The sequence below is a fragment of the Nerophis ophidion genome, linkage group LG24 (genome assembly GCF_033978795.1).
Source record: "Nerophis ophidion isolate RoL-2023_Sa linkage group LG24, RoL_Noph_v1.0, whole genome shotgun sequence".
Classification (NCBI taxonomy): Eukaryota; Metazoa; Chordata; class Actinopteri; order Syngnathiformes; family Syngnathidae; genus Nerophis; species Nerophis ophidion.
Window position 1 is genome coordinate 16,878,138 of NC_084634.1, and position 12,465 is coordinate 16,890,602.

The 12,465-nt window shown below is 36.7% G+C and overlaps 1 protein-coding gene across 2 annotated transcripts in view; it reads left to right on the forward strand.

Annotated features, from left to right (window-relative positions):
- The window catches only part of slc24a4b (solute carrier family 24 member 4b), a 128,685-nt gene that overhangs the window by 99,418 nt on the left and 16,802 nt on the right, over positions 1-12,465 (forward strand). For both annotated transcript variants that reach the window (XM_061885807.1, XM_061885806.1), the window contains exon 10: positions 8,706-8,797. In XM_061885807.1, coding sequence (XP_061741791.1) covers positions 8,706-8,797 — 92 coding nt within the window. The remainder of the gene's footprint in view (positions 1-8,705; positions 8,798-12,465) is intronic.

A 12,465-nucleotide genomic window follows, 5' to 3' on the forward strand; every position in this document is an offset into this window, starting at 1 on the left:
TAAACTGAATACTATTATTTGCAAATCCTCTTCAACCCATATTCAATTGAATGCACTACAAGACAAGATATTTGATGTTCAAACTAAAAAACTTTTTTTTTTTTGCAAATAATAATTAACCTAGAATTTCACGGCTGCAACATGTGCCAAAGTAGTTGGGAAAGGGCATGTTCACCACTGTTAAATCACCTTTTCTTTTAACAACATTCAATAAACGTTTGGGAACTGAGGAAACTAATTGTTGAAGCTTTGAAAGTGGAATTCTATCCCATTCTTGTTTTATGTAGAGCTTCATTCGTTCAACTGTCCGTAGTCTCCGTTGTCGTATTTTACGCTTCATAATGTGCCACACATTTTTGATGGAAGACAGGTCTGGACTGCAGGCGAGCCAGGAAAGTACCCGCACTTTTTTTTTTTTTTTTTTTTTACGAAGCCACGCTGTTATAACACTTGTCTTGCTGAAATAAGCAGGGGCGTCCATGATAACGTTGCTTGGATGACAACATATGTTGCTCCAAAACCTGTATGGACCTTTCAGCATTAATGGTGCCTTCACAGATGTGTAAATTACCCATGCCTTGGGCACTAATACACCCCCATACCATCATAGATGCTGGCTTTTGAACTTTGCGCCTATAACAATCCGAATGGTTATTTTCCCCTTTGTTCTGGAGGACACCACGTCCTCTGTTTCCAAAATATAATTTGAAATGTGGACTCCTCAGACCACAGAACACTTTTCCACTTTGCATCAGTCCATCTTAGGTGAGCTCGGGCCCAGCTAAGCCGGCACCATTTCTGGATATAAACAGGTTTGGTTTTGCATAGTAGAGTTTTAACTTGCACTTAGATTTAGCGACCAACTGTAGTTAACGACAGTGGTTTGATGAAGTGTTCCTGAGCCCATGTTGTGATATCCTTTACACACTGTCGGTTTTTGATGCAGTACCGCCTGAGGGATCAAAAGTCCGTAATATCATCGCTTACGTGCAGTGATGTCTCCAGATTCTCTGAACCTTTTGATTATTTTACGGACCGTAGATGGTAAAATCCCTAAATTCCTTGCAATAGCTCGTTGAGAAATGTTATTCTAAAATTGTTCGACAATTTGCTTACAAATTGGTGACCTTCGCCCCATCCTTGTTTGTGAATTACTTAGCATTTCATGGAAGCTGTTTTTATACCCAATCATGGCACACAAGTGTTCCCAATTAGCCTGCACACCTGTGGGATGTTCCATATAAGTGTTTGATGAGCATTCCTCAACTGTATCAGTATTTATTGCCACCTTTCCCAACTTCTTGTCACGCGTTGCTGGCATCAAATTCTAAAGTTAATGATTATTTGCAAAAAAAAAGTTTATCAGTTTGAACATCAAATATGTTGTCTTTGTAGCATATTCAACTGAATATGGGTTGAAAATGATTTGCAAATCATTGTATTCCGTTTATATTTACATCTAACACAATTTCCCAACTCATATGGAAACGGGGTTTATGCTAACACCACAGTGCTTAATGGTAGGAATGGTGTCCCTGGGATTAAAGGCCTCAGCTTTTCTCCTCCAAACATATTGTGGTCAAACAGCTCAATTTTTGTTTCATCTGACATCACGTGGACAAAGATAAGACTTCTGGAGGAAAGTTCTGTGGTCAGATGAAACAAAAATTGAGCTGTTTGGCCACAATACCCAGCAATATGTTTAGAGAAGAAAAGGTGAGGCCTTTAATCCCAGGAACACCATGCCTACCGTATGTAAACTTTTGATCGCGACTAAGTGACAATACACAGCTAGAGATGCTGTTTGCCCTGACGCAGAAAAAGCTAGCAATTTGTTGGATGTACACAAGAGAAACCACAACAAAAGTATAAATTAGATATCAATACCCACCCATGCTATCATTATTTAGGCCGATACGCCCATTCTCACTGGGAACAGAAGTCTCACTGTAGGAGGTTTTAGTTGGAAAGCATTGCCTTGGAAACGACTCAGATGACAAACTGTACCCCATAAAACACAAGAAAGGACACAACACCAATTAAATTGAGCCTTGGAATGGGAAGATGAAGGATTTCCTGGGAAGTTTGAATCTTTTATTCATGAGCTCAAATTACAACGTGAGACCGAAGGGATCGGCGTGATCGTTCGCAGGAGTGTTTTGTCCAATGGGACGACAACAGAGCTGCTCCCGTTTCTCCTCACAAGGAGGCGTTGTGATCGTCGGTGTTTGGAACTTGTGACGCGGGTGAGACCGTTTCCAGCTTTGCGTGCGATAGTGGCGTTCTGCAGAAAGTAGGCCGTCTTGCGTGGTGACTGGAGCTCATTAATTTCGAACGGGGAGAAGAATTCCTCAAGTGGACGCTGATGACCGCTCCTGGTGAGCTAAAGGAATTCCAGGAGGGTCCATGCCTGGCTTCAACGGACGTGGCGTCTATCCACAATGCAAAGTAACTTCTGAGATAATAATGCTTACCACTATGGTCAAAAATACATTTTTCAAGTATTATCATCACTGGGGGAATAGCGTGTTATGCACACACCCCGAGCGGGACGACACAAGAAGCTAACCGCAAAATCTTCATTACAAAGTTGGGGTGATCGATTCCTGCTATCATATCAGTATAGAAACGATACTAAATTGGTTGGATCCATATTTTTCTTTTTCTCATTGCAAAAACATTTTGTGGTCGTGTTTTTGTTTGCAAAGTCAGCTTGTAAGTCTTTGCATACAGGAAGGTTATTTATTTTTTTAGTAATTGTGGACTAGCCACTTTATTTTGTTGAAAATAATTGTATGTACCATTCGCATGACCACACTTGAACAAGTCTCAAGTTTATTGTTCTTCGGTCAACAAACAAACCGTTATACATACATAAAATGAAAAAATATATAAAAAATGTTGCAGACCGAAAGGGTTTAGGCTGAAGTTAAAAATGTATTGCGCCTAACCCTATAAGCAATGTCAAGTACAAAATATAAACTTCTGAAAAATTTTGAAATGTCATTTGCACCACATATTGTGAATACCCATTATACACAATATGAAAATAGTTCAATTATATACGAAGTAAAGGCATGTGAAATAAACCTTTTTCACCAATTATGTACAATATATACAAACAATTATACTTTCATTAATATTTCTTTCCAAGTTTAGTTTTCTATCAATATTAGTTACAAAGTTGATTCAAGAGTGATATATTTCTTCAAGACAATAGTCTTAAAGTGTTTTTTAAATGTGTGAATAGAACTGGAACATTTTAAGGAATCATCCAAGCTGTTCCACAGTTGAACTCCTCCAACAGAAACACATCTACTTTTTAAGCTTGTTCTTATTTTTGCTTTCTGAAAGAAAGCTGAACCTCTGAGGTCATAGGGATTCTCTCTGGGTTTGAACCTCTTCTATAGACACCCAGGCAGCATGTGGTTGTGAGCTTTGTAAGCCACAATAGCAGTATTGAGGTCAACAAGATAGTGCAGTTTTTAATTTAATGAGCAGAGCATTGGTATGGTCATGATAATTCGCATAATTTACAATTTTAATCGCTTTCTCTTGAAGTAAGAAAATAGATTCAATACCACATCTGGTTTGCCACAATATCAGCAAATTATACAAAGAATAAGGTTTATAAAACGTTTATAAAACTTAGTCAAAGTATCGGATCAAGACTTTAAATTGGATCCAAAAATCAGGACATGCCTTAAATTTAGCATACCTTTCCTTACCGATGCTAAAAAAAAAAAATTGGACTTAAGAGGGGGCCAAACTGCTTTCCTGAGGCTACATTCAGGAAATTTGTTTGGAAATGCGTAAATTGTGATTTTTATCAATGCAGAAAAATTCTCATTTCCTTGATAGAAGATTCCTTATGCTATCATTGTTACCAACAATCTCCCCGGTTGATTGATATACTAAAAGAAATGCTACATTTCACCACAAGCTACTGCTCTAACATTAAAAAAACATGTCACGTAGCGACTACGTTTGTACGGTATACCGGTATTAAAGTACTGCGGTACTAATTAATTAAAAATGGTACTATACTGCTTTTGAGGAAAAAAAAACGGTATTACATATTTTTTTTCTGAGCATGACTTGCTTGCCGTTGTGACATTGCTGGTAAAATGAGCAGACGCGCATATTAAGCAATGCACACGCACGGACTACTAGCAAGCAGAAACAGCGTGGAGACAGAGGGAGAATGGGACGCATTTTGGCTTAAAAACTAACAAAGTTGAAACCATACACATTGAAGTGTCGCTCTGCAAAAGGTGCTTAGAGTATGCTCTTGTTAGCCGTTAGCTGGCTATACCATTATAATTTTGACAGAATAATAGCATAGGAAATGACACAATGTTACTGGTCAACAGCCAATTAGGAGCCTTCGTTTGCTTGCTTACTGACAAAATTATTTGATTGCAATAAGCAACGTTTGTTTAATTTATTATAAGTTTTTCTGTTAAATTAAGCCAATACGATTTTGTTGTGGTCTTTTCGTTCCGGTACTGAAATATTGGTATCGGGACAACCTATATTAGCTACACATCAGATTCAGAATTGCTTTTCCAAATTTACTGTACAAGTTTGGTGTACTGGTGCAAAAACAGCTAACATAAGAAATAAAGTCAAAATAGCAGTAACTTTAGTCAAATTAAATATAGGAAGCAACTGACAAAATATAGCGTAGAATTGAAAAATATTCAAATAAAAGCATTATTACAAACAAAAAACAAAAGGCGCAATGGAGTGCAAGTAAGGGGAAAAAGGTAAAGAAAACACAAAAGAAAATAGTTTCTGCTTATACGTGTTGACGATGAAAACTACTACTACTTTAAAACCATGTGCAACATTACGATTGATTATATACTCTTAGGACCCTAAAGGGACCCCCTCATTAAGTCGGCAAAAAAAAAAAGAAAAAAAGTTTAACAATGAACAACTTCAAATATATCTGTTAATATAACATTTGTATTATTATGTTTGTTTTAAGGTCAAAAATATGTTATATATATATATATATATATATATATATATATATATATATATATATATATATATAAAGGGAACATAATGAATATGTAATATTTTTAAATATAAGTTTCAGAATGGAATATTTGAGCTAATTAGGTCAACATTTCATGACACTGATTTTGATGCTGTAGAAAAGCAGACAAAAATATATATTTTACAATGTACTACATATCTGCCATATCTTATATAACCGTGCATTTACGCTCGAAGTTTTAGTGTTATCTAGTGGTTAAAATGCGCAATCACACCTTAACAATATTTTCAGTTTTTTAATCGGCAAGAATGAGTTTTGTTTGGTTTTCCTACACAAAGCATAGTAATTACCAGGAGTCAATGGGCCCGAAAGAATTAAGAGAAAGTTTGTATTTGTTTATATACTCTTTTATCAATGCTACAATCGAAAACACAATGCAAATGTGTATGTATGTATGTATGTATATATATATATGTGTGTGTGTGTGTGTGTGTGTGTGTGTATGTATGTATATGTAGGTGTGGGAAAAAATCACAAGACTACTTCATCTCTACAGATCTGTTTCATGAGGGGTTCCCTCAATCATCAGGAGATTTTAATGGAAGCATTCACATACAATGGTTTATGTAGAGCACAGAGTGGGTGGGTACAAGCAGGCGTAGGGTGTGGTGATTGGCTCATGTGTTACCTAGGAGGTGTTTCCGCCTGTGGCGGCATGTTGAAATGATTTCACTGCGCTTGTTGAGGGATGATAGCTCTGGATGATATATAATAAACAGTTTCTCTTTCAAGCATAAGTTGCATCTTTTATTACCACTGTTGTAAGGTGTGCTGGATGCAAGAATTTGCCATGTTATTGAATATTCAACATTATTGTCTTCGAGGTTCCAAATGTGTTTGCTGAGTTCGGTAGAATTCTGCAAAGTCTGGTTTCTAAAGGAGGCGTTGTGATTATTCCATCTTGTTTTGAACGCTCCTTCGGTTAATCCTACGTACGTGTCGGATGTGTTAATGTCCTTGCGTATTACCTTTGCTTGGTAAACGACTGATGTCTGTAAGCACCTTCCGTTGAGAGGGCAATCATGTTTCTTGCGACAGTTACATTCATTATTGGTTTCAGAGTCGTTTAGTCTGGGGGTAGGCAGTCCTTTTGCAATTGCTTTGTTGTGGTTTGAGATGATTTGTTGCATGTTATTCAGTATGAATAACATGCAACAAATCATCTCAAACCACAACATTGCTTTGTTGTGGTTAATGAGCTATCATCCCTCAACAAGCGCAGTGAAATCATTTCAACATGCCGCCACAGGCGGAAACACCTCCTAGGTAACACATGAGCCAATCACCACACCCTACGCCTGCTTGTACCCACCCACTCTGTGCTCTATATAAACCATTTAATGTGAATGCTTCCATTAAAATCTCCTGATGATTGAGGGAACCCCTCATGAAACAGATCTGTAGAGATGAAGTAGTCTTGTGATTTTTTCCCACACCTACATATTGCGCTCTACCACGGTATCGAGCACTATTCTCCGGATAATCCAATCAAGATATATATATATATATATATATATATATATATATATATATATGTGTGTGTGTATATATATATATATATATATATATATATATATATATATATATATATATATATATATATATATATATATATATATGTGTATATATATATGTGTATATATATATATATATATATATATATATATATATATATATATGTGTATATATATATGTGTATGTGTGTACAAACCCCGTTTCCATATAAGTTGGGAATTTGTGCTAGATGTAAATATAAACGGAATACAATGGTTTGCAAATCCTTTTCAACCCATATTCAATTGAATGCCCTACAAAGAAATATATTTGATGTTCAAACTCATAAACTATATATTTTTTTTGCAAATAATTATTAACTTAGAATTTCATGGCTGCAACACGTGCCAAAGTAGTTGGGGAAGGGCATGTTCACCACTGTGTTAAATCACCTTTTCTTTTAACAACACTCAATAAACGTTTGAGAACTGAGGAAACTAATTGTTGAAGCTTTGAAAGTGGAATTCTTTCCCATTCTTGTTTTATGTAGAGCTTCAGTCGTTCAACAGTCCGGGGTATCTGCTTTCTTATTTTAGGCTTCATAATGCACCACACATTTTCGATGGGAGACAGATCTGGACTGCAGGCGGGCCAGGAAAGTACACGCACTTTTTTTTACGAAGCCATGCTGTTGTAACACATGCTGAAATAAGCAGGGGCATTCATGAAAAAGACAGTGCTTGGATGGCAGCATATATTGTTCCAAAACCTGTATGCACCTTTCAGCATTAATGGTGCTTTCACAGATGTGTAAGTTACCCATGCCGACGAACTGTATTTAGTGACAATGGTTTTCTGAATTGTTACTGAATCCATGTGGTGATATCCTTTAGAGATTGATGTCTGTTTTTGATGCAGTGCCTGCTGAGGGATCGAAGGTCACGGTCGTTCAATGTTGGTTTCCGGCCATGCCGCTTACAGTACGTGGAGTGATTTCTCCAGATTCTCTGAACCTTTTGATGATGATGATATGGACCGTAAATGTTTAAATCCCTAAATTTCTTGCAATTGCACTTTGAGAAGTGTTCTTAAACTGTTTTGACTATTTGCTCATGCTGTTGTGGACAAAGGGGTGTACCTCGCCCCATCCTTTCTTGTGAAAGACTGAGCGTTTTTTGGGCAATTGTTATTATACCCAATCATGGCACCCACCTGTTCCCAATTAGCCTGCACGCCTGTGGGATGTTCCAAATAAGTGTTTGATGAGCATTGCTCAACTTTATCAGCATTTGCCACCTTTCCCAAATTTGTCACGTGTTGCTGGCATCAAATTGTAAAGTTAATGACTATTTGCACAAAAAAAAAAAAATGTTTATCAGTTTGAACATCAAATATTTTTTTTTGTAGCATATTCAACTGAATATGGGTTGAAAATGATTTTCAAATCATTTTATTCCGTTTATATTTACATCCAACACAATTTCCCACCCCATATGGAAACGGGTTTTAGGTGTACGTGTATATGTTTTTGTGTATGTGTGTGTGTGTGTGTGTGTGTGTGTGTCTGTATGTATATATGTGTGTGTGTATATATGTATATATAGTCTATATGTGTGTGTGTGTATACACAGTATGTATGTATGTATATACTGTATGCATTTATGTATGTATGTATATATATATATATATATATATGTTTATACATATACACACGTGTATATATACATACATATATATATATAATGTATGTATGTGTATATTTACATATGTGTGTGTGTATTTATATATATGTGTGTATGTCTCTGTATGTATATGTACAGTATATCTAACTACATGTGTGTGTATGTATGTATGTGTGTGTGTGTGTGTGTGTGTGTATACACATATATAGAAATGTGTGTGTGTGTATATGCATATCTATATATATATATATATACAGGTATATATATATATATATATATATATATATATATATATATATGTATATATATATGTGTGTATATATGTTTGTATATATATGTGTGGGTGCGTGTGTGTGTGTGTATGTATGTTCACGCTTGATTATTTTATTGGACAACATGGCGATTTGCTTGTATTGGTGGCAATACTCCGATTAAAGGCTGGCCTACCATCTCTTCGCCAGGTTCAACTCCAGCATGCAGTCGTTCTTTATGGGCAGCTCCAAGAAGAACGTGGCCAACGGCAACGCGGCGGCCAGCAGTGAAATGGAGGACGGTAATACAACTTATGAAAGTTATTGGGACGACGACCCTTCCATTCCCTTGCTGAAAAAAGGTAAGGCTAAGCAGACAGGAAGTGGAAACCGTTACCCAAACAGGAAATTCTTGCTTTTTCTGTCATGTTCTTTCTGACCAATTTGCTTTATGTGATTATTCTCCCTGCTGGGAAAAAAAAATCTCATTACCAAATATTTATAATTCCAGTTTTATGACTTCAATAACTTGACTTTGGTAGAAATTCATTGACAGTGGAACCTCTCGAGTTGTACAATTAAAATGACTATAAAAACACCCGCTTTTGTTACTTATAGCGGTTGAAGACAATTAGAAGGTAAACTGGGTCCAAAAAGAATATTTATATCACATCAGTAGAAATGTTTACCTTTTAGCCTACAAGAATTCCACTTCCAATCAGAGAAAACATGTTGTAGATATTACCTGAAAATATACTAACTGTTGTCACACAAGTAAAACGTGTATATTTATAGAAATAGTGTTCTTTTTAGAAGGCACACACAAAAACTACAGTTGAAGTGCAAGTAACATTGTACAAAGCAGAAGTTCCCATCAAGTTATAGTTTTTGTGTCTTTGGCTGACAACAATTTTGCTTTCCCAATTTTTGCCACACTTTGGGCACCCCAGCTGTAGAAGCTAACCCTCATGGCCACCATAGTCTTAGTACTGTAGTATATTCCTTCATCCTATGGTCCCATATGGGACACGAGTCACAGGGTTGTCTAAATTCAGCGCCGGAGTCGTAAAATCAGGTGTTCGCCTGGCCGGTGTGATAAAATAAGCGGTAAACGGGGAAGCCACCTCGTTTTGTCATGTATTACTGCCTTAGCACATGTCAATAAGTCAACACAAAATCCGTACTTTGGAGCAATGTTCACGGACTCTAGTATTTGGCTTGTCAGCTTCTGTGGTCGTGGGAAGAGTTGTTACATGTTGGATGCTCGAAAGTTTCCGATGATTGATTGATTGAAACTTGTATTGGTAGGTTGCGCAGTACAGTACATATTCCGTACAATTTTTAAACTTAAGTCGGGCTCCATGTAAATCAATTCATGGCTTGCAACAGTCAGCCTGAATGCATTGTTGCAGCTCCATGACTGGTACTCTATCACTTGAAAATAATTTTAGCTATGCTAGCCTCTGCTTTGTACAGATATCTAATATTAAAATAGTTGACAGTGTACAGTAAGTAGTCAATGTCATCACAAAGGGTCCCAAAACCACTATCACTTCTGATACCATATTGAAGACCATTTTTGGCTGATATTGATGCAAAATGCAATTAGGAATCATACTGTATTTTTATTATGGAATGTTGGAAAAATATTTGATCAAGTGATATTATTTAGAGAGCAGTGGTAGGTATGAAAAATACTAACCTATTTATTACTATCTGGAATTGATTTACACTGTCTTTAGATATGTGGGGCGGTAATTTTTTTTGGGGTGACACCTAGTGGCCACAATAACTAATTGAGTCAAGGTCATGATTAGGGATGGGTACCGAATCCGGTACTTTTTTGGCACCGACCAAATCCCGCCGGTCCTACCGGGTACAGATTTACATAAAAATCCAGCGGTGCCATGTTGTGGGGACTCGACTGCGCATGATGTCATCGACTTTGGCTCTTGTCGATCACTCCAGCAGCACTGAGAGCGGACTCAGCCAAACTACCTCTATGTAATGTTACAGTTTTCAATGCCAATGAAGAAATTGACAACAAAAAAACATACGTAATATCAATCAATGTTTATATATGTAGCCCTAAATCACAAGGGCCTCAAAGGGCTGCACAAACCACAACGACATCCTCGGTAGGGCCCACATAAGGGCAAGGAAAAACTCAGTGGGACGTCGACCATGATGACTATGAGAAACCTTGGAGAGGACCACATATGTGGGCAAGGGAGGGGGACATAGGAGAAAAAAAAAAGAAATGGCAGATCAATTGGTCTAAAAAGGGGGTCTATTTAAAAGCTAGACTATACAAATAAGTTTTAAGGTGAGACTTAAATGCTTCTACTGAGGTAGCATTTCAAACTTTTCCCGTAGGGCATTCCAGAGTACTGGAGCCCGAACAGAAAGCGCTCTATAGCCCGCAGGCTTTTTTTGGGCTCTGGGAATCACAAATAAGCTGGAGTCCTTTGAACTCAAATTTCTTGCCAGGACATATGGTACAATACAATCGGCAAGATAGGCTGGAGCTAGAACGTGTAGTATTTTATACGTAAGTAGTAAAACCTTAAAATCACATTTAAGTGCACAGGAAGCCAGTGCAGGTGAGCCAGTACAGGCGTAATGTGATCAAACTTTCTTGTTCTTGTCAAAAGTCTAGCAGCCGCATTTTGTACCAACTGTAGTCTTTTAATGCTAGGCTCTACTTCTCTCCAAAATGCATTAGCTTGTCGCCAATATACTTTGACATTTTTCGTTTTGATTTTACTCAGCGATTTCAACACCTTCAAATTTGTCAATGAAAACTACAGCTATGTTGCTCGCTACAATCAAACAGCTGTTGCGCAATAAGTAAAATATTTTCAGTATTAACACTTTAGGGCGCAACAAAACACTAAACAGCAAGCACTGAACCGACACGCCATCTAAGGTCTTAGACTTGCAACTGTAAATGAGACTCAGAAAAGTGATAGTAAGACAAGATATAACAATGGGACAGCAGTTATGATAATCAGCTCTTTTTTTTTTATGTTGCAAAAATTAATTTTGTTGCAGTTTTTATTCCTAATTTTGCCTTTTAATTTTTTTTTTGTTATTTTTTATTTTATATCTATTTATACCCCAATTTTTTTCTTTTTAAATTCGATCTCGATTCTCTACACTGCTGCTGGTATTAAAATTTTCCTGAGGGAACTCTCCTGAAGTAATATATAAAGTACTATCTATCTATAAAAAATAGATTTTATTTATTAAAAACAAAAGTACCGAAAATTGGCACCATTGAGTACAATCATCGATTCCCAGGTACAGGTAATATCTGTTGAAATGTGAACGGCGCTCATGATGCGGACACGTTTGATACTGAACACTTTTTAATTGGAGACTTTGTATGTGTAAGTGTTATGCAACTGTAACTATTCAATATTTGTATTTATTGACAAATTTGGTGTCTAAGACTGCAATATTCTTCAATTAAGCACCCAAATTACTTATGTCTAGCTTTTGTGATATTGCGCACTTAGCTGTTGTTTAGCTGTGAGCTCCTAGCAGCCTATAGCCTCGCATATTTACTTTTTGTAAATGACTTGACTAAAATAGAATAAATGTTGTGCTTATTGGAGGAGATATAAATGTTAACTAGCTGTCCAGCTTTGCACTAATAAGGAATGCTTGTATCAAACGTTTTTAGATGCATTTTTTTTGTTGCAGATAGACTGATATCTGATATTAATATTGGATCGGTGCACCAATTCTCATTACATGTACTTCTTTAAATAATGTTTTTAGTTTTTTTGTGGGGTGAATGTTAGCGTTGGGGAATGTTCAACCTGAGAGGTTCCACTGTTCATGCTAACAAAATATTTAGTTGATAGTCCATACTAATCCTAGTCTTTGTGTGCAAGATTAAAGAAACATTTTAAGTAACATTCGAGCTGCTTCTTTCCTCCTAAGTGTTGACGATGCGTGCTAT